The 23,096-nt window shown below is 38.5% G+C and overlaps 1 protein-coding gene across 1 annotated transcript in view; it reads right to left on the bottom strand.

The window, feature by feature from the left end:
• Positions 1–23,096, bottom strand: part of DEPDC1B (DEP domain containing 1B) — a 103,135-nt gene that overhangs the window by 10,902 nt on the left and 69,137 nt on the right. Inside the window, exons 8-9 of the mRNA XM_037022284.2 lie at positions 13,669–13,835; positions 11,735–11,911 (exon numbers count right to left, since the gene is read on the bottom strand). Coding sequence (XP_036878179.1) covers positions 11,735–11,911; positions 13,669–13,835 — 344 coding nt within the window. The remainder of the gene's footprint in view (positions 1–11,734; positions 11,912–13,668; positions 13,836–23,096) is intronic.

Here is a 23,096-nt window from a genome sequence, read left to right as displayed (position 1 = left end):
ACATAATGTGGTCAAGGTCACAGAACTAATACAGAGCACATCAGGAATTCAAACATCATTCAGCTCCAAAGTCTGTGCTCCTGGCCACTCCAGCGTCAATCAAGAATATTCAATGATGTGCCGGAGGCAGAGCTAAGATGGCGGCATGAGTAGGACAGTGGGAATCTCCTCCCAAAAACATACATATTTTTGAAAATAAAACAAATACAACTAATCCTAAAAGAGAGACCAGAAGACACAGGACAACAGCCAGACTACATCCACACCTGCAAGAACCCAGCGCCTGGTGAAAGGGGTAAGATACATGCCACAGCCGAGCGGGAGCAGAGGCTCCTCATCCCAGCTCCTGGTGGGAGGAGAGGAGTTGGAGTAGGGAGGGAGAGGGACCCCAGGACTGCTAAACACCCAGCCCTAGCCAACTGCACCAGAGCGCAGACACACAGTGCATGCATGGGCTGCTGGAAACTAGGGAAACAGGAAAGTAAGACCTGTGAGCGGGTCCTCTAGTCAGCGCCTCTGGGACAAAGAAAAGCGAGTGCTTTTTGAAAGTCTTAAAGGGACAGGGACCCCACTGCTGGACAGAAGCATCCTGGGTCACAGTCCAGCAGTTGGAAATTCCAGGGAACTCCGGGTGCACTAACCCCCTGGGCAACAGCTCTGAGACCCTTCACGGAGGTAAACAGCCAAACAGCCCACCGTCCATTACCCCTCTGGGGCCCCGCCATAGCAGAGCAGCAGCCTGAGGTTGGCCACGCCCACGGCAAGGAAGCTTCCTCCATACCGGCCGGGCAAGATACAGAGACCCAGTCTACATGCAACTGCCCGACACAAGCCACTAGTGGTCACACTTGTCCCAGTAAAGCAAGGCCAGGAGCAAGTGGAAAGTCTTGGCTCTCCCAGCTGACAGATGAGTCAATAGCTCACCATTGCACCTATCAACATGAAAAGGTAAAAAAATTTGATCCAGACAAGACTAACCCAGACAGCTTCGACATCTTCTACATCTTCCCCTGAGAAGGAAACTGGGGAGATAGATTTAACCAGTCTTCCTGAAAAAGAATTCAAAACAAAATCATAACCACGCTGATGGACTTGCAGAGAAAGATGCAAGAACTAAGGAGGAAGAATACAGAAATAAAACAATCTTTGGAAGGACTTCAAAGCAGAATGGACGAGATGCAAGAGACCATTAATGGACTAGAAAACAGAGAACAGGAACACAGAGAAGCTGTTGCAGAGAGAGATAACAGGATCTCCAGGAAGTAAAGAATTTTAACAGAACAGTGTGACCAATCGAAACAGAACAATATCTGCATTATAGGGTTACTGGAAGAAGAAGAGAGAGAAAAAGGGGTAGAAAGTGTCTCAGAAGAAATAATTGCTGAAAACTTCTCCAAATTGGGGGAGGAAATGGCCTCTCAGACCACAGAGGTACACAGAACTCCCATGGCAAGGGATCCAAGGAGGGCAACACCAAGACACATAATAATTAAAATGGCAAAGATCAAAGACAAGGACGAAGTATTAAAGGCAGCCAGAGAGAAAAAAAAAGGTCACCTACAAAGGAAAACCCAACAGGATATCGTCAGACTTCTCAACAGAAACCCTACAGGCCAGAAGAGAATGGCATGATATACTTAATGCAATGAAACAGAAGGGCCAACAATACTGTATCCACCAAAATTATCATTTAAATATGATAGAGGGATTAAACAATTCCCAGACAAGGAAAAGTTGAGGGAATTTGCTTCCCTCAAACCACCTCTACAGGGCATCTTACAGGGACTGCTCTAGATGGGAGCACTCCTAGAAAGAGCAGAGAACTAAACTCCCAACATATGAAGAATGGAGGAGGAGGAATAAGAAGGGAGAGAAGAAAAGAATCTCCAGACAGTGTATATAACAGCTCAATAAGCGAGCTACGTTAGGTGGTAAGATACTAAAGAGGCTAACCTTGAACCTTTGGTAACCACGAACTTAAAGCCTGCAATGGCAATAAGTACATATCTCTCAAGAGTCACCCTAAATGTAAATGGACTTAATGCACCAATCAAAAGACACAGAGTAATAGAATGTATAAAAAAGCAAGACCCATCCATATACTGCTTACAAGAGAGTCACCTCAAACACAAAGACATGCACAGACTAAAAGTCAAGGGATGGAAAAACATATTTCATGCAAACAACAGTGAGAAGAAAGCAGGGGTTGCGGTACTAATATATATCAGACAAAATAGACTCCAAAACAAAGAAAGTAACAAGAGATAAAGGACACTACATAATGATAAAGGGCTCAGTCCAACAAGAGGATATAACCATTATAAATATGTATGCACCCAACATAGGAGCACAAGCATATGTGAAACAAATACTAACAGAACTAAAGGGGGAAATAGACTGCAATGCATTCATTTTAGGAGACTTCAACACACCACTCACCCCAAAGGATAGATCCACCGGGCAGAAAATAAGTAAGGACACAGAAGCACTGAACAACACAGTAGAACAGATGGACCTAATAGACATCTATAGAACTCTACATCCAAAAGCAACAGGATATACATTCTTCTCAAGTGCACATAGAACATTCTCCAGAATAGACAACATTCTAGCCCACAAAAAGAGCCTCAGCAAAATACAAAATATTGAAACACTACCAACCAACTTTACAGACCACAAAGGTATAAAACTAGAAATAAATTCTACAAAGAAAACAAAAAGGCTCACAAACACATGGAGGCTTAACAACATGCTACTAAATAATCAATGGATCAATGAACAAATTAAAATAGAGATCAAGGAATATATAGAAACAAATGACAGCAACAACACAAAGCCCCAACTTCTGTGGGACGCAGCAAAAGCAGTCCTAAGAGGAAAGTATATAGCGATCCAGGCACACTTGAAGAAGGAAGAACAATCCCAAATGAATAGTCTAACATCACAATTATCGAAATTGGAAAAAGAAGAACAAATGAGGCCTAAAGTCAGCAGAAGGAGGGACATAATAAAGACCAGTGAAGAAATAAACAAAATTGAGAAGAATAAAACAATAGCAAAAATCAATGAAACCAAGAGCTGGTTCTTTGAGAAAATAAACAAAATAGATAAGCCTCTAGCCAAACTTATTAAGAGAAAAAGAGAATCAACACAAATCAACAGAATCAGAAATGAGAATGGAAAAATCATGACAGACTCCACAGAAATACAAAGAATTATTAAAGACTACTATGGAAACCTATATGCCAAAAAGCTGGGAAACCTAGGAGAAATGGACAACTTCCTAGAAAAATACAACCTTCCAAAACTGACCAAGGAAGAAACACTAAAGTTAAACAAACCAATTACGAGCAAAGAAATTGAAATGGTAATCAAAAAACTACCCAAGAACAAAACACCCGGGCCAGATGGATTTACCTCGGAATTTTATCAGACACACAGAGAAGACATAATACCCATTCTCCTTAAAGTGTTCCAAAAAATAGAAGAAGAGGGAATACTCCCAAACTCATTCTATGAAGCTAACATCACCCTAATACCAAAACCAGGCAAAGACCCCACCAAAAAAGAAAATTACAGACCAATATCCCTGATGAATGTAGATGCAAAAATACTTAATAAAATTTTAGCAAACCGAATTCAAAAGTATATCAAAAGGATCATACATCATGACCAAGTGGGGTTCTTCCCAGGGATGCAAGGATGGTACAACATTTGAAAATACATCAACATCATCCACCACATCAACAAAAAGAAAGACAAAAACCACATGATCATCTCCATAGATGCTGAAAAAGCATTCAATAAAATTCAATATCCATTCATGATAAAAACTCTCAGCAAAATGGGAATAGAGGGCAACTACCTCAACATAATAAAGCCATTATATCATAAACCCACAGCCAACATTATACTGAACAGCGAGAAGCTGAAAGCTTTTCTTCTGAGATCGGGAACTAGACAGGGATGCCCACTCTCGCCACTGCTATTTAACATAGTAGTGGAGGTCCTAGCCACAGCAATCAGACAACACAAAGAATTACAAGGAATCCAGATTGGTAAAGAAGAAGTTAAACTGTCACTATTTGCAGATGACATGATATTGTACATAAAAAACCCTAAAGACTCCACCCCAAAACTACTAGAACTGATATCGGAATACAGCAAAGTTGCAGGATACAAAATTAACACACAGATATCTGTAGCTTTCCTATACACTAACAATGAACCAATAGAAAGAGAAATCAGGAAAACAATTTCACTCACAACTGCATCAAAAAGAATAAAATACCTAGGAATAAACCTAACCAAACCCATACTCTGAAAACTACAAGTCACTCTTAAGAAAAATTAAATGGGACACTAACAAATGGAAACTCATCCCATGCTCATGGCTAGGAAGAATCAATATAGTCAAAATGGCCATCCTGCCCAAAGCAATATACAGATTTGATGCAATCCCTATCAAATTATCAGCAACATTCTTCAATGAACTGGAACAAATAATTCAAAAATTCATATGGAAACACTAAAGACCCCGAATAGCCAAAGCAATCCTGAGAAAGAAGAATAAAGTAGGGGGGATCTCACTCCCCAACTTCAAGCTCTACTATAAAGCCACAGTAATCAAGACAATTTAGTACTGGCACAAGAACAGAGCCACAGACCAGTGGAACAGACGAGAGACTCCAGACATTAACCCCAACATATATGGTCAATTAATATTTGATAAAGGAGCCATGGACATACAATGGCGAAGTGACGGTCTCTTCAACAGATGGTGCTGGCAAAACTGGACAGCTACATGTAGGAGAATGAAACTGGATCACTGTCTAACCCAATATACAAAAGCAAATTCAAAATGGATCAAACACCTGAATGTAAGTCATGAAACCATTAAACTTGTGGAAAAAAAGATAGGCAAAAACCTCTTAGACATAAACATGAGTGACCTCTTCTTGAACATATCTCCCTGGGCAAGGAATACAACAGCAAAAATGAACAAGTGGGACTATATTAAGCTGAAAAGCTTCTGTACAGCAAAAGACACCATCAATAGAACAGAAAGGAACCCTACAGTATGGGAGAATATATTCATAAATGACATCTTTGATAAGGGGTTGACATCCAAATTATATAAAGAGCTCACGCACCTCAACAAACCAAAAGCAAATAAGCCAATTAGAAAATTGGCAGAGGTGCTGAACAGACACTTCTCCAAAGAAGAAATTCTGATGGCCAACAGGCAGATGAAAAGATGCTCCACATCGGTAATCATCAGAGAAATGCAAATTAAAACCACAATGAGATATCACCTCACACGAGTTAGGATGGCCAACATCCAAAAGACAAACACCAACAAATGTTGTCGAGGCTGTGGAGAAAGGGGAACCCTCCTACACTGCTGGTGGGAATGTAAATTAGTTCAACCATTGTGGAAAGCAGTATGGAGGTTCATCAAAATGCTCAAAACAGACTTACCATTTGACACAGGAATTCCACTCCTAGGAATTTACCCTAAGAACGCAGCAATCAAGTTTGAGAAAGACAGATGCACCCCTATGTTTATCGCAGCACTATTTACAATAGACAAGAACTGGAAGCAACCTAAATGTCCTTCAGTACATGAATGGATAAAGAAGATGTGGTACATATACACAATGGAATACTACTCAGCCATAAGAAGAGGGCAAATCCTACCATTTGCAGCAACATGGATGGACCTGGAGGGTATTATGCTCAGTGAAATAAGCCAAGCAGATAAAGTGAAATACCACATGATTTCCTTCATCTGTGGAGTATAAGAACAAAGGAAAAACTGAAGGGACAAAACAGCAGCGGAATCACAGAACCCAAGAATGGACTAACGGGTACCAAAGGGAAAGGGACTGGGGAGGATGGGTGGGTAGGGAGGGATATGCTGGCAGGGAGAAGAAGAGGGGTATTAAGATTAGCATGCATTGGGGAGGGGAGAAAGGGGAGGGCTGTACAACACAGAGAAGACAAGTAGTGATTCTACAACATTTTGCTATGCTGATGGACAGTTACTGTAAAGGGGTTTATAGGGGGGACCTGGTATAGGGGAGAGCCTAGTAAACATAATATTCTTCATGTAAGTGTAGATTAATGATAACAACAACAACAAAAAAGAATGACAGAGAAGGGGGATTACTCCCTGATAGTATAAAACTAACTGTAAATCAACGATTAATGCATGCTTTAAATATCCTTAATTTTGATCACTTAAAGGGTGTCAGATGATCGGCTATGGAGGTCACTTTTCTGATAATATTCCTTTCTCTTAAAAAAAAAAAAAGCAGCTCCTGTGTGGTGACCTCAAATGAGTTCTACACAATGGTATAAAGGGCATATCAAAGTGTGGGCAAAGGGTCTGTTTGTGTTTATACAGAGGATCAAAGCCTAATTTGGCTACCCAGAAAATGAACTAAGATATGATATGAAGAAGAACTTCCAACATCAGCACTCTCTGGAAGACTCATACCAGAAGATGATCATCAAAAAACCTCAACAAAGATCCAGGCGATGCTGCAGTTGTAGCTGCATTCATCCCACCGGTTCCTGGACTTGCCGTGGGAATGAAGAAGGAGATATCTAAGCTGGCCGGTGCATACAGTAAAACAACAAATTTGACTTGATCTATACTGTTGGAACTCAACCAAGAATTAGGAGAAGTGCAAGTTGTAGCGCTTCAAAATCTTACAACTACAGACTATCTACTGTTAAAAGAATATATTGGATGTGAACAGTTCCCAGGAATGGGCTGTTTTAATTTGTCTGATTTCTCTCAGACTGTTCAAGTACAGTTGGACAATATCCATCATATCATAGATAAATTTTCACAAATGCCTAGGATGCCTAACTGGTTTTCTTGGTTTCACTGGAGATGGCTGGTAATTATAGATCTGCTTTGGTTATGTAACTGTATTCCTATTATGTTAATGTGTGTATGCAATTTAATTAGTAGCTTAAAACCTATACATGCTTAAGTTACTCTACAAGAAGATATGTCAAAGAAATAATCAATCTTCCCATGTTTTCTTCCATCTGCTACCTCTATAGCTTTTCTTCTTCCTTCCTAATTACAACCCTTAAATAGAATTCATGCCTCATATCAAATTCACCGAGTATCATAACTCCTCCAAGTGGTAAAGATATCTCAAGACAAATGCTGGGCATAGAAGCCAGAGGACATAAATCTTCAAAGAAGTAAAAAGCTAACCTTTTCAAACAATATTGCTTCTCTCTCACTTACCAACTTTACATCTCCCTGTATGGCCCCGGAAGATGACTGGTTAGTCAGAGACGGGAAGATTCCTCAAGGGAGGAACAACCTAAGACAGGCACAGTCACAGCGGGGCCGTCAGGTGAGAAATTGGGGATCAACAAAGGTGAGGCTTAGAACCTCACCCCCCCTGTTTTGAGAGAAATCTTCTGTATCCCTGGATGTTTTATTGCCCTTGTCTAGCTCAGATTAACACATAGTCTACAGGCACACACCTGATAATCTACATTTGCTCTCTTACAACACTAAACTATGTTTTCTACCTTTATTTTGCATCTATCTACCACTTCAGCATTTTATTAAAAAATAAATAAATAATAATAATAATAAAGGGAGAAATGTGGGATTCACGTATAAATCAAGTATAAAAAGCAAAAGAACATTCATATTTGACCTGATTGTTTATAGTTCATAATGAGTGATCAAAACCGAAAGTTTCTGTGATGACTGCCCTTGTACTGTTCACTATGTAAGAATTTGTTCACCATGTAAGAACTTGTTCGTTATGCTTCAGAAGATTGGAGACTGATGAGAATTAGGCTGGGGTGGATTAATGATTGTGCATTGAGCACTGACACCCCTATACAGAATTTTATTGTTGTTAACAACCATTTGATCAATAAATATGAGAGATGACCTCTCAAAAAAAAAAATACATCAAAAGGATCATACACCATGACCAAGTGGGATTCATCCCAGGGATGCAAGGATGGTACAACATTCGAAAATCCATCAACATCATCCACCACATCAACAAAAAGAAAGACAAAAACCACATGATCATCTCCATAGATGCTGAAAAAGCATTCAATAAAATTCAACATCCATTCATGACAAAAACTCTCAACAAAATGGGTGTAGAGGGCAAGTACCTCAACATAATAAAGGCCATATATGATAAACCCACAGCCAACATCATACTGAACAGCAAGAAGCTGAAAGATTTTCCTCTGCGATCGGGAACAAGACAGGGATGCCCACTCTCCCCACTGTTATTCAACATAGTACTGGAGTTCCTAGTCATGGCAATTAGACAAAACAAAGAAATACAAGGAATCCAGATTGGTAAAGAAGAAGTTAAACTGTCACTATTTGCAGATGACATGATATTGTACATAAAAAACCCTAAAGACTCCACTCCGAAACTACTAGAGCTAATATCGGAATTCAGCAAAGTTGCAGGATACAAATTTAACACACAGAAATCTGTGGCTTTCCTATACACAAACAATAAACTAATAGAAAGAGAAATCAGGAAAACAATTCCATTCACAATAGCATCAAAAAGAATAAAATACCTAGGAATAAACCTAACCAAGGAAGTGAAAGACCTATAACCTGAAAGCTATAAGACACTCTTAAGAGAAATTAAAGAGGACACTAACAAATGGAAACTCATCCCATGCTCCTGGCTAGGAAGAATTAATACCGTCAAAATGGCCATCCTGCCCAAAGCAATATACAGATTCGATGCAATCCCTATCAAATTACCAACAGCATTCTTCAATGAACTGGAAAAAAAATTCATATGGAAACACCAAAGACCCCAAATAGCTAAAGCAATCCTGGGAAGGAAGAATAAAGTAGGGGGGATCTCACTCCCCAACTTCAAGCTCTACTACAAAGCCACAGTAATCAAAACAATTTAGTACTGGCACAAGAAGAGAGCCACAGACCAATGGAACAGAATAGAGACTCCAAACATTAACCCAAACAGATATGGCCAACTAATATTCAATAAAGGGGCCATGGACATACAATGGGGAAATGACAGTCTCTTCAACAAATGGTGCTGGATAAACTGGACAGCTACATGTAAGAGAATGAAACTGGATCACTGTCTAACCCCATACACAAAAGTAAATTCAAAATGGATCAAATTTGAATGTAAGTCATGAAACCATAAAACTCTTAGATAAAAACATAGGCAAAAATTTCTTAGACATAAACATGAGTGACCTCTTCTTGAACATATCTACCTGGGCAAGGGAAACAAATGCAAAAATGAACAAATGGGACCATATCAAGCTGAAAAGCTTATGTACAGCAAAGGACACCATTAATAGAACAAAAAGGTATCCTACAGTATGGGAGAATATATTTGAAAATGACAGATCTGATAAAGGGTTGACATCCAAAATATATAAAGAGCTCACACACCTCAACAAACAAAAAGCAGAATAATCCGATTAAAAAATGGGCAGAGGAGCTGAATAGACAGTTCTCTAAAGAAGAAATTCAATGGCCAACAGACACATGAAAAGATGCTCCACATCGCTTGTCATTAGAGAAATGCAAATTAAAACCACAATGAGATATCATCTCACACTAGTAAGGATGGCTACCATCCAAAAGACAAACAACAGCAAATGTTGGCGGGGTTGTGGAGAAAGGGGAACCCTCCTACACTGCTGGTGGGAATGTAAATTAGTTCAAACATTGTGGAAAGCAGTATGGAGGTTCCTCAAAATGCTCAAAATAGAAATACCATTTGACCCAGGAATTCCACTTCTAGGAATTTACCCCAATAATGCAGCACTCCAGTTTGAAAAAGACAGATGCACCCCTATGTTTATTACTGCAGTATTTACAATAGCCAAGATATGGAAGCAACCTAAATGTCCATTGGTAGATGAATGGATAAAGAAGAGATGGTACATATACACAATGGAATATTACTCAGCCATAAGAAAAAACAAATTCTACCATTCGCAACAACATGGATGGAGCTAGAGGGTATTATGCTCAGTGAAATAAGCCAGGCGGAGAAAGACAAGTGCCAAATGATTTCACTCATATGTGGAGTGTAAGAACAAAAGAAAACTGAAGCAACAAAACAGCAGCAGAAGCACAGAACCCAAGAATGGACTAATAGTTACCAAAGGGAAAGGGACTGGGGACTGGGAAGGATAAGGGTGGGGAAAAAAAGAAAGGGGGCATTACTATTAGCATGTATAGTGTGGGGGGGCATGGGGAGGGCTGTGCAACACAGAGAAGACTAGTAGTGATTTTACAGCATCTTACTATGTTGATGGACAGTGACTGTGAATAGGGATGTGGGGGGGACTTGATGAAGGGGGGAGCCTAGTAAACATAATGTCCTTCATGTAATTATAGATTAATGATACCAAAATAAAATTAAAAAAAAAAAGAATATTCAATGACGTGGGAAATTGCTCTCATTGTACTGTTAAGTATAAAATAAATAAGTGATTAAAGAGAAAGAAAGAGAGAAGAAGGAGAAGACAAGAGAGAACAGGAAGGGGGAGGGGAGGCATAGGGAGGCTAGGAGGGGACGGGAGGGGAGAGGAAAGACTCCTGAAAGACTGTAATACTGGCTGAATATTTGATGTTACTCTGATATTTTCTAGCATGTATTTTCTGTATTTTCCAAATTTCTTCAATTTGTACTGATAATTTTTAAAAAATAAGAAAAAAATGTTTAACTTTTAAATTGCATGCTGGAACAGTTATTACTGTAATAATAATCTAGGAGGCAGCAGTTCAGTGGTCCATTGCAGAGCCTCAAAAAGTGCTTAAGCAGAAAGAGTTCCAATCACTCAAAAAGAACCAAACAGACCTTTTCTCTGCCTTTACCAAAAGTTCCTGCTCCCACAAGGATAAGATAAAACCCCACTTCAGGGCCCACATGATAGTAATATATTACATGTTTGCATCATTCTAATATAGCAATACAACAACAGTAATAACGGCTACCTCTCAAAGAGTACCTGCCATATGTCTGATGTTTATGCTGAGGTATTACAATATACTATTTCACTCTCCACAACTTTATAGAGCACCACAATGGCCCATTATTACACCTGCAGAAACTAAAATCCAGAGAGGTTAAGGGACTTGCCCAAAGCCACACAGCCAGGAAAGAGAGGGACCAGGAGCCTGACTCACCAAGGCCTTCATGGCTCTAAGGCCATACTCTTCCACCACACCATGTTTTGTAGAGGCAGCATGGATGATACAACAGTTAAAAGCACTGATTCTGCAAACTGATTGTAGCAGTTGGAATCCTGGCTCTGTGATCTTAGGTAAGTTACTTAAGTTCTGTATGCCTCTGATTTCTCATTTGAAAAATATTAGTATTATCTAGGTCACAGGGCTATTCCAAATCAAGTTATATATTGTACATAAATCATTTCTATCAGAAATCAAATGTAGATTCTGAACAAACTCATTTAAGGAATTTGTAATCAGAAGTATGCAGCACTGATTGACATAACCAAACTAAGTAGGCATTCCATAAATTTTCAATAATAGCAAACACATGTAGTACTTACTACATATCAAGCCTTGTTGTAAGCACTTTGTGTGTATCAGTTAACTTAATCCTTGGAAGAAAAGTCCCCAAGACTAGCAAGCTTATGTAACTTTCAGCTAGCAATTTCACCGGACTGATAATATCCCTTCTTTTACCTGGACTCTTCGTAGATGAGCAACACGCTCCTCTATGGAGGTCTGCAAGGCCAAAGGGACTTTCAGAATCTCTTGGCAATTGTCCATCAGAAACGTCACCAACCTAGCAGCTAATAACTCATCCAAATCCACTTCATCCTTAGAGCACAAGATGCAACAGGAAAATGTCTGCACCATCTAAAAAGAGAGGGGGATTTTAAAATAAACACAGATGAGTTTTTTTCCCTACTCCGAATGGTCTGCAATCTCATATGCAGGAAGCAAATGTGACTGGTCCCTGAGAAATGGTCCACAGCACAGGGCACACATCCTACCTGGCACCTGGCTACACCTGGTCACCTCAGATGGGCTGATCTCAGTGCCAACCAGCATAAAGAGAATGTGCTGTTCTGTTCTGTTAATAAATTATCTCAGAGATTTGGCAGAGAAGCTTGTCTGAACAGTTTTGAAAGACATCCTCTTTTACGGACAGTTTTAAATATACATATCAACAAATTCTGAAAAGTATTATCACCTTCATGACTTGAATCATGTAGCATTTTTAAGTTCAAAGTACTTTACAGTCACTTAGTGGAATAATATCCTAATTTTATTATTGATGTTTTTTGAAAAAACTTGCTAGTATAGTCTGTGTGCCTCAACCACTGTAGTTCTCCAATATATTATATTAACCGTTGTTTCCACTAGGATTTTGGATGTACATTTAACAGTCCCCTTTGAACATAGGACTATAAGAAGTACATTAAGTAATGAGACTCTCTTTACAGTAAGCAGAAATATAAAAAATAATAATAGTGGTTACTTCTATAGAATTATATTAACTACTCTAAATACTATCTTTTGGGTAGATTTTTTCCTCCCTTTCCTACTAATTTTATTGCTGACAATCTTATTTCAAAATTGTAAGTATGAAATCATGTAACTCTATTTCATAAGACTTCATTTCACCAACATACTGGAGATGAATCTTAGTTTCACTCACATTTATATGTCCAGAGAGACATACAGAGACTGTTTACCTGGAGACTATGTATCCCAAGGAATCCATGGGTGCCTTGAAACTGTACGCAATATTTGCCCACACATTCTGGGCAATAGGTGCAAAGTTTTCTTCAGCTTTTCAAAAAGGTCCATTAGCACCCCCCTACCCGTCTACCCACCCACAAAGAGATCAAGAATCACTCCACTGAGGACAGAGTGATCCTCTGATCTTACTCCACTCTTCCAGAACCGGGCCAGAGGATCCCTACAGGTACACAGTGGCTCACCAGGCTATGGAAAGGATAGACATCCCAAAGAAGCATTTCTTAAGGAGTTTCCCTGAGGAAAATTAAGATAATTTGTAGCAAGTAATTCTAAATATTAAATCCTATTTTAAAACACATACCCACATTACAAAGTAGAATTCAATATTAGCAGACATTTTTAAGCAAAACTGACAATATTATAAGAAACATCCTCACTCATGGACTCTTGGACCATACCACGAGAATCAAGTTCTCTTTTTCCTCCAAGTTGTCTGGTCCGATGCTGTATTTTACATCTTCCCTCTTTACTTTATTACATGTGCTACATCTCTCCGACTGGTTATAGTAACAAAGTCTTCATAACCCTTTTTGTCCTGAAGGAAAGAATGCTGTTTTCTTGAGAGACCATTTACCCTTACTGTGCGTTTTCCCTTCTCTGTGTAGAGAGCAGGCAGGAAGCAGCAGGGACCCCTACGCTCAGGGTCTACCCCTACTCACTCTTCACTTTCCATTATGCTCTTTAAGACTCTAAGACCACAAACACAGGCAGTCTGGGTGGCTTCCAAGCTATAGCTTTTTAAGCAAGCCTGCCTTGTGTCCCCTTCTGCCTACCAAGCTAGTAAACTTTACTCAGTTGAATTTTATTCCAAAAACTCAAGTCATGTTAGATATTAGAAGTCAACCTACCAGTGTTCTGGTGCCAATGCCATCACAGAGGGGCGGCATCTCCTTATTTAAGCAGATCCTTGCCATCATCCTCATCAATAACTGTAACTTTCTCCTATTTTCAGGCGGCAGGAGGAGGCAGCAAATCTGAAATGCTTCAATGGCCATTTTCTCTTTCTGTAACAAACCTGATTTAAAAAAAAAAGCTTTTAATCTTTTAAAACCTACTGCCTACTTGACTCTATTATGTTCATGTTTTTAAAAATACATTTCCATTACTACATGTTTACATATCTCACTATATTGGACCAACTGATTATAGATCCACTGCCACTCATAAATCAGCACAGGAAATACAAAGTATCAACTAGGGATGACAAATACAGCCATTTCCCCCTCCCACACCTTTAGCAGATATAACTGCATTTTCAAAGTGTTCTTTCTCTCCGAACCAGGAGCATTCAGGTGAGGCTGAACCAAACCTTCAACACTTAACTGTTAATAGGTCCAAGATAGCATGAAGAGGAACATGAATGTACCATTGCTGCCCTGAACTCTCCCCGTTGTGTTATTTCATTTCTCCATGAGGAGCAGGTCACCACCTTGCATGACTCTCATAGACAAAATAGTAAGACTAAAAATAATAATATCGGTGCTCTGATAGTCCACTGCCAAAGGCTCCGCTTCTTTCTAAACACCTGTCAAATAACCCTTCCTCTCACTTGAGCTATTGTTTCTATCTAAGCATACTGATTCAATTGTGTTAAATGCCACCCCTGCTCTCCCAGTGTAATTTTACTAAAAAATTAGAGGATTCTAATATTGTGCTCTCTTCCACCATATTTGTCCCTGGACACACCCATATCCAAGCCCTCTAATGAGATGAAACTGCTTTCACCAGTTTGTTCCATATACAACCTTTTCAAGTTCCCATTAGTCTCTGACTTGGAGTAAAACCATCTTTTACGTCAATAAATATTTTCTTACCATCTACAACATGTCAGAAACTGTGCTAGGTCCTAGAAATATAAAAATATTCCATGCCCCTTCTTTGAACAGATTATGTGATGTGAGAAGGAGACAGCCATAAAAAAAATAAATGACAAAATGTGAGAAATGCTCCAAGAGACATCTGCGAGAGCCATAGAGAGGAATTAGGAGCCATCAATGCGACTGCAGCATAGGCCATGACAGTGAGCATTGGTACAGAAGGGAACCTAAAAAAGGTCAGCAGAGATGAGATCTTAGAAGCCTTGAATGCCAGAATAAGGAGCTTGAGTTTGATCCTGTGGGCAATGGATGTGCATGGGAGGGGAACGAAGGCAGGAAGAGAGGGCTTTACAGACCAAGCATGATCCTAGTTGCTCATGAGAAATATTGCTTCTGCTGATTATCATCATCTTCATCTGTGTAGACCTGCTTTCAATTCTACATAATCAAATCCATGGAGGAAAAAAAAGGTTTATGACCACATTTAAATTTATTCTTTTATTTATCCAACAAATATTTGTTAAGCCCTGCCTATATTCCAGGAACTGTTTTAGCAGAGGACATACAGTGGAGAATAAAACAAAAACATTGTCTGATCTCATGGAGCTTGTTTTCCAGCAGAAAATAGGCAAAGAGATACACAAATATGTCAGGTGGAAAAATGCTGTGAAAACAAATAGAGGAAAGGAGCCGGGGAGTGACGGGATGTGCTCAGGAAAACACTTCTAGTGTTTCCTGAAAGATCTCTCTCTGTCTGATACCTGAGAGACAAATTTCAAGGCAACAAAAACAGCAGTTACAAAGACTGTGATGTGGGCATGTATTTGGAGTGGGTGGGGAACAGAAGACAGGCCAGGGGGAAGAGAGGAGAGTGTGAGCATATTCAAGTCGGAAGTGAGGTCAGAGAGGAATGCAAGAGCCAAATCAGGCACAACGCTAAGGTCTTCAGGTCTTATTATAAGTGACCTGAGAAGTCCCTGGAGGGACCTGGAGGTGGGGGGGAGGGGCAGTCACTTGACCTGAAGTGCTTTTACTCTGACAGCTCTATAGAAGACAGATTGTAAGGGGGTAACAGAGAGGAAGGAAGGTGCAGGCATGATGAGGGCCTGGACAAGGCTGCAGTAGCTGGAACTGGTAAGAACTAATTAAAGTCTAGTTCTAGTTCTCCACAGACTTTTTCATGTAGTCTTCTATCACATTAGGCCACAAATCCTTTCTTTTTCCAAATTATAAACACCTTTGGAGAGTCAAAGTTCACATACTGTCTCACATAGACTGCCTTATGAATGAGACTAAAAGCCAATTAAGAGCACAATGCATTTCTTCTGACAAGCCCTATGTCCTGGTATAGCACAAGGCATGCGGGTGAACATCCAAACACCTAGTCATCAGAAGGAGTATTACATGGCTATTAAAAGTTGTTATTTTTAAAGTAATATAACAATATCTGCAGTCTAATATTTAAGAAATCACAATAATAAAATTCATAAAAATAAGGTATTTAAAAAGAATATATAAAAACATCAAGAGTACATCAGGGTCATAAAATAATCATCATTTTTTTAGTTGGCAAATTTCTTTGCTAGGATACTGTTAAACTAACCCATAAAAAATAACATCCATCATATCTTTTCAAAAATGTCTATTATTCAACTCTAAACTTCCAGTTGATTATATGAAAAAAAACACAACTTGGAGTTGGCCGTGATTTCAGGCTTTATGAAAATTAAGTGCGAAGACACAGGTAAATCCATCTCCGGAATTTATCTACACGATCCTACATACTAGGAGGTGAAAGACTGCTCCTGAATCACAAGCATCCCAGATCTCACTGGCTCCCTGGACGACCAGGGACTTCCCCTTGCCCCCTTCTGCCAGTGACCCCAGCTGGGACCCCTCGGCAGTTCCTTCCAGTTGTCAACCTCCCACCTTCTATGAGAACAGAAGCCAGGCTGCTAATCCCCTCCTCCCTGAAGTCCTTAATCTCCCAGGACAGTGCCGCTGCCTCTGCCTCTGCCAGCGGAGGAGCTACCACTAGCAACATGAGTGGAAGGAAGTCCCTGCTGAACAATCCTGGCTACTGGGGAAGGAGGAGGAGTTGCTTACCTGAAACCTGAAGGAGTAACATGAAAGGATAAGGTTCCTGACACCTCCAGCTGGAACCTGGGATTCATTTTACCAGAGGAATAAAACCCACTGTAGGGACTGGTTAGGTCTCTGATATCAGATTTGAACCACAGTTAAACTACATAATTGTTTTAGTACTATTGTGTAAGCTGATCTTGCAACTTAGTCATGTATGGAATATAAGCCCCACACAGTAGGAGGTTCTTCTCAGTTTCATTTACTGGCATAACCCTAACAACTAGAAGAGTACCTGGTACATCACAGGTACCTAATGAATATTTTCTTTGGTGAATGTATGAGTAAATGAATACATGAATGAAAGAATGAGAATGAGCCACCCCTTGCTGGGATTGGAGCCTGTTAAGTCCCAGCTCCACTAATTCTATGTGCTTCGACAAGTCACTTAACCTCCATGAATCCCAATTAACTCAACAGTAAACTGTTCTGGACAGTCATAAAGACAACCTGATATACAGCACTGGGGATCTATGAGCTGTAAATGGGAGCCCAATGAACTGAAGTTTCACCAGCATTGATCATAGCTGCTACTACTTCTACTATTACAATGAAACATTAAAACTAATATCAGGGGAAAATATGATACAAATCAGATGTAACTTTGGCTAGATTTTATTTAAAATCTGGTTAAGGAATGTATTATGCACTGGTACACAGTTGTGAATTTGGCTCTGGGCCCCTGAGATAAAACAGCAGATAAAACACCACAAACTCCCAACATAGCTATATTGTTGAGTTACAAATCATTTAAGAATGTCTTCCTAAACACCAATTGCCTAAACAACTGCATACCACATTACATAATATGGAAAAAAACCACAAACATATGTAAACATCATATACACATAATGATTTTGTCAAAATTAATGCATAATTTAGAAAGACTCTCACAATTTATTAATTTGTGGGTCACTGGAAGATTTTCATGCCTGCATTATCACTATATGCAAAGAGCTATGTTTGGCTTCCTGATATTAGAAGGCCCTGTAACAACTCTTAAACTTTTCTTGACTTTTTAGTTGAAATAATATGGGTGTGCCTGTTAACATCAAAGAGAGAACTACCATGGCCGTGTACAGCCATTGATAGCTGGCCCCGCTGACCTAAAGATTATAGAATCTTTGATTCAACTACCTGGTACTGTCTTAAAATCTAGGTGAAAGTTATTTTTTAAGCAAAAGCACTACATTTAATAACTTTTCATCTGCTGATACAGTAACTACTTGGCTGAAGACAAGAGTCCAAGGACTAATAGAAGGCTGTATTTAAGCTCAGGAAGGCTGATCTGTTTTCATTTCTTATTCCAACCAAATTAGTTCAAACAGATAAAAAGATAAGTAGATAAAACAACCATATGATAACTGCATGCAAAGAAAAAAAACAAATGACAATTTCTTATCTTATCAGAAATACAGGAGGTATATATGTATAAGAAGGAAGGTACAAGGCATGGTGATGGTCTGCATGAGGCTGCTGCAGTTGGAACTGATAAGAACTAAATACTAGTTCTAGTTCTCCACAGAGCCTTCTCCTTTTTTCATGAAGTCTTCTATTACTAGCCCACAAATCCCTTTTATTTCCAAATTATAAACTGATAAAACCAAGTATTGATAAGGAAATGGTCAACTAGGAATATACTACTAATGGGCGTGTAAACTGCTGCAACCACTCTAGACAGCAAGTTGCTAGAAATAGTAAAGACATAAATGTCAAACAACCTAGCAGTTCTGCTTCTAGCTATAAACACATACATTGTCTTTGTAACACTGCAAAATGTATGTGTTAAATCAGGGTGGTGAGCATGTGAATGTCTGTAACATTATGCCCATTCTGCCAATTTAACCACCATCATCCCAGCAAACAGTACAAAGTGTAGGGCTACTCTTTCGGTGTTTTGATTTTTTTTTTCTTTTTATGAACACTACTACAAATAACAGTAACAAGCACAAACAGAAATAACAATGAACACATCAAACACTTCATTTTGGCTTCTAAGTATTATTTTTTACTATAAGGGACCAAGAATTCTTGAGGAAAAGACTGATTCCAGGGCTGGGAAAGGAAGTACAAGAAGCCGTAGTGCCAGAAAGTAAGGAAATGCTCCAAGAATGATGGGGATGTAGTAAAAGAATACAGGAGCTACTCCTAGGACCTCCTTCAGGGATTCCAGGTACATGTATACAGTATTAGACTACTTGAGATCATCTTATATGGCCCTGAGTGTTGCCTTTTTTTGGTTTTACCTAGTCTTTTTTCTCTCTGTGCTTTGCGTAGGTTAGCTTGTACTAACCTACACAAAGCATAAGTATTGTATTCAAGTTCATTGATCTTTTCTTCTGCATTGTTCTAGTCTGTTCCTAATCCCATTCAATGAAATGTTCATTATGATAGTGTATTTTTTTAATAAAACAGAAGTCTAATTTGGCTCCTCTTTGTTTCTTTTTTGAGAGTATCTTTTTTTAAAATGTAAAATCCAGTGGTGTTTAGTATATTCACTAAATTGTGCCTACCACCACTATGTAATTCTAGAATGTTTTTGTCACTTCAAGAAGAAATCTAAGGACCTATTAGCAATCACCCCATCATCTCTCTTCAGCCCCTGAAAAATACTAATCTCCATCTCGAAAGATCTCTCTGTTCTAAAATCACATAAATAAATGAAATCATACAAAATGTGATTTTTGTATCTGGCTTATTTCACTTAGCACAAGGTTTATCCATGTTGTAGCATGTAACAGCATGTCATTCCTTCTGAGGGTTAAATAACATACCCAGGTATGGATATACTACTTTTTTTTTCATTCATCATTTGATGCATATTTCCGTTGTTTCCATATTTTGGCTATTATGAGTAATGTAGCTATGAACTTGCATGTGCAAGTTACTGTGTGACATATGTTTTCAACTGTTTGGGGATATTCCTAAGAGTAAAATGGCTGGATGAAACAGTAACTCCATGTTTAACTTTTTACAGAATCAACAGACTATTTTACAGAATGGTATGCCATTTTATATTCCCACCAGTAGTAATATGAGGGTTCCATTTTCTCCACATCTTCATTAACACTTGTTCTCCATCTTTTTTATTGTACCCATCTTAGTACATATCAAGCAGTTAAGTCCCTGTGGTTTTGATTTGCCCAGCTTTGAAGAGCAGATGAGCAGCTTAATGTTTATGCCACAATAAATTCAAAGGAATCCCGATGCAGACTTTTGGAGTTCTTTGTATAACTGCCTTGTATTAGTTTGCCAGGGCTGTCATACCAAAGTATCACAGACTGGATGACTTAAATGGCAGAATATTTATCCTCTCATAGTTCTGGAAGCTGGAAGTCTGAAATCAAGACATCAGCAAAGTTGGTTTTCTCTCAGGCCTCTATGGTTTGTCAATAGCCACCTTCTTGCTCTGTCATCCTTCAGTCTGTCCTAGTCTCCTCTTCTTATAAGGATACCACTCATATTGGATTACAGCCACCAATATGACTTCACTTTACCTCAGTGACCTCTGTAAATACAAATACAGTCACATTGGAGGTAGTGGGGGTTAAGACTTCAGCATATGGATTTTGACTGGGACACAATTCAGCCCATAACATGCCCCATCGCTGGTATTCTGAACCACATGCTTTAGCCTCTTCATTCAATTTCTGTCTCTTCAACTCAGCAAGACTCACATGCTCTGCTTAGGCTCCGTCTCCCTGCATCACAGTCAGAGAAGTTCCCCCAGGCAGAAAGCCCGGCAACCGCAGAGCTCACCTCATTCATAACATGTCTGCCATGGACAGGCGCCCTACACTCTGGTCCAATGTCTGGAAGCAGCTGCCTGAAATTGTATCAAGTTTCCTGGTTGTTTTTTCATTATAGGATAAACCTAGTCTTAGTTAGTCCATCATGGCCAAAAGTAGAAGTTCCCCAGCTACTTTTTGGAAGACAAAAACTCATTAATCCTTAGGTTTTCACTTGGCAGGTCAATGAGGTTCAAAAACAAAGTTGCTAACACAAATACATTAAGTGTTTAATCTTCATGATAAGGCAAAATCACACAGCTTGTCAGTGGAGAAGTTGGAGTTTGAACCAGTTCCACAATCTGCATTCTTAACCCCTACTACAGTGCTACTGACAAGAAAAAATATATTTCTCATTCTCATTCCACAATACTAGCTCAGCTCTCTTTGTTATATTTGTAAAAATTAGACTTAAAACTCATAAAAACTCAAATATAATTTCCTACAATACTTCTAATTTGTAAAATTTCTCCAAAGTTACCGAAGACAAATTGTTAAAAAAAAAAGTCGTGTCATATGGTCAACATTAGAAAAGTAGAGATACTAAAAGCATGGTAACATAGTATGGAACCAAAAGACTTTGGAAAATCACTCAAGCATTTTTCAGGTCTACTGAGATTTTCCTCATCTGGAAATGGGAAAATACTAGTACCAATCTCACAGGGGCATTGTGCAGATTATGAAAATAATGCTATGTAGTAAAGTGAGTCCCAAATTTTGAGCAATACTCTTTATATTCATAACATACAACAGAATATCTGTATACCTATTAAAATTAAACAGAATACATACAGGAAGATTTTACACATTTCAAATCCTGACTGCCAAGTGTGTCTTTTTATTTCCTGCTCTGGTGCCTAGAACACTATGGGTGCTAAATTAATGTCTTCTGAGTGACTGAAAAGACTTAGGAGATCAGTATAGCATCATTTACTTGCTTATGAACCAAATGAGATTTTGAAAATCTTCCTCCTCCAACTTGGAAGACTTAAGATTACCGAATGCCTTCTAGACCCTAGTCACACTAAGCAATTAAATGTTCACATTTAATTATTCTGACTAACACATAAAATGGGAAATATTGCCCTATTTTACAAACAAGAGAAAAAAAAGCCCAAAGTAGTTAAGACTTGCTCCAGGTATATAGCTGGGATTCAAATCTGTGTGTTATTCCTCCCTTATACACGTAATTATCAACCTCCCCTCAATAAACCCCACTTAGTTTTAATTTGGTATTAAAAGTAAATGGCCAGCAATTATTACTATCAATTAAAAGACTATACTCTCTACTTAATGCTATACTCTGTATACATATTAACACCCACAGGTATGCTTTTCTCAGATACTTTATGTATCCTAGATAAAAACCATTTTAATTTTGCATTATGTTTAGAAAGTTCATGTGTCACCTTCCTATCATCATTGTATGATGTCCTAAGTAATCTTTCAACAAAATCTGCAGGAACCTGAAAAAAATCTTAAAGCTTTAGTAGTAATTAAGTAAAATCTGTATTTTAAAAGAAGATATAAAACAGATATCAACTAGTAGCATTTCTCAACCATATCAAGGCTATAATTTGAAATCACAAAAGTATTAGTTGGTAGAAAATTTAGAAAACTAGCAGGTTGTTGTAAGTCACTCTTTTAATATTTTTGGAAGTTTAAAGAGGCAATAGTGTAAAAAGTCACAATCTTAGAATTTCCTTCATATTCGAAACACAGATGTTATAGACAAGAGGAAAAACTGGGTTGTAAGGACATTTAGCTAGGCCCCAGTTTATCACATCATTATGCATATAAAATAACAGATTAAAAATAAAATAGAAGCTTTGCAGAAAAGCAGCAACTTGCAATACTTCCATGCTATTAATCTTGATGGGAGCAAATGGTCCTACTACATGTAAAAGAACATGAACTTCACAAAATAATTTAGAACTTGAGTAGAGGATCTTCCACTAGAGCAGAAAGAATTCTAAAAGTTTGATATGGTTTTAGGGCTTATTTTTATTTCTTTAAAAATTAGAACTAATAATAGAAGCTAACATTTATAATGATGAAACTAATTTATAATGATGATAAAATCAGCTAACACTTATTAAGCATTTTATTATGTACCTAACAGTGTGCTAAACACTTACTTGCATCTCATTTAATCTTTACAACAATCTCCATGAGGTAGATAAATTATTATTATTCCCATTTATAGATAAAGAATGTGAGGCTTAAAGAAATTAGGTTATTTGCCCAAATCACAGAGCTAGGTAGTGGAGAGGGGGATTTGAGCCCACAGTCTAGGGCAGTACTCTCCTATATACCATGTTGTCTTACCTACTTTTTCCATGTAGCCAACTTTTTCCAAGGATAGATTTCTAGAATTAGAAACGTTGGTTCAAAGGGCATCCACAAACATTTCATAAGCAGACAGTCAAGTAAAATACCATTCTGCATTCTTCAACAGGGGCAAAGATTAGACAGTAAAAAGAACAGAGACCTTCTCAACATAGCTAAATCTGCAACTAGCTGTTTTAT

The sequence above is a fragment of the Manis javanica genome, chromosome 1 (assembly GCF_040802235.1).
Source record: "Manis javanica isolate MJ-LG chromosome 1, MJ_LKY, whole genome shotgun sequence".
Taxonomy (NCBI): domain Eukaryota; kingdom Metazoa; phylum Chordata; class Mammalia; order Pholidota; family Manidae; genus Manis; species Manis javanica.
The sequence above is the reverse complement of the archived record's forward strand: the minus strand, read 5'-3'. Positions and strand labels throughout refer to the sequence as shown.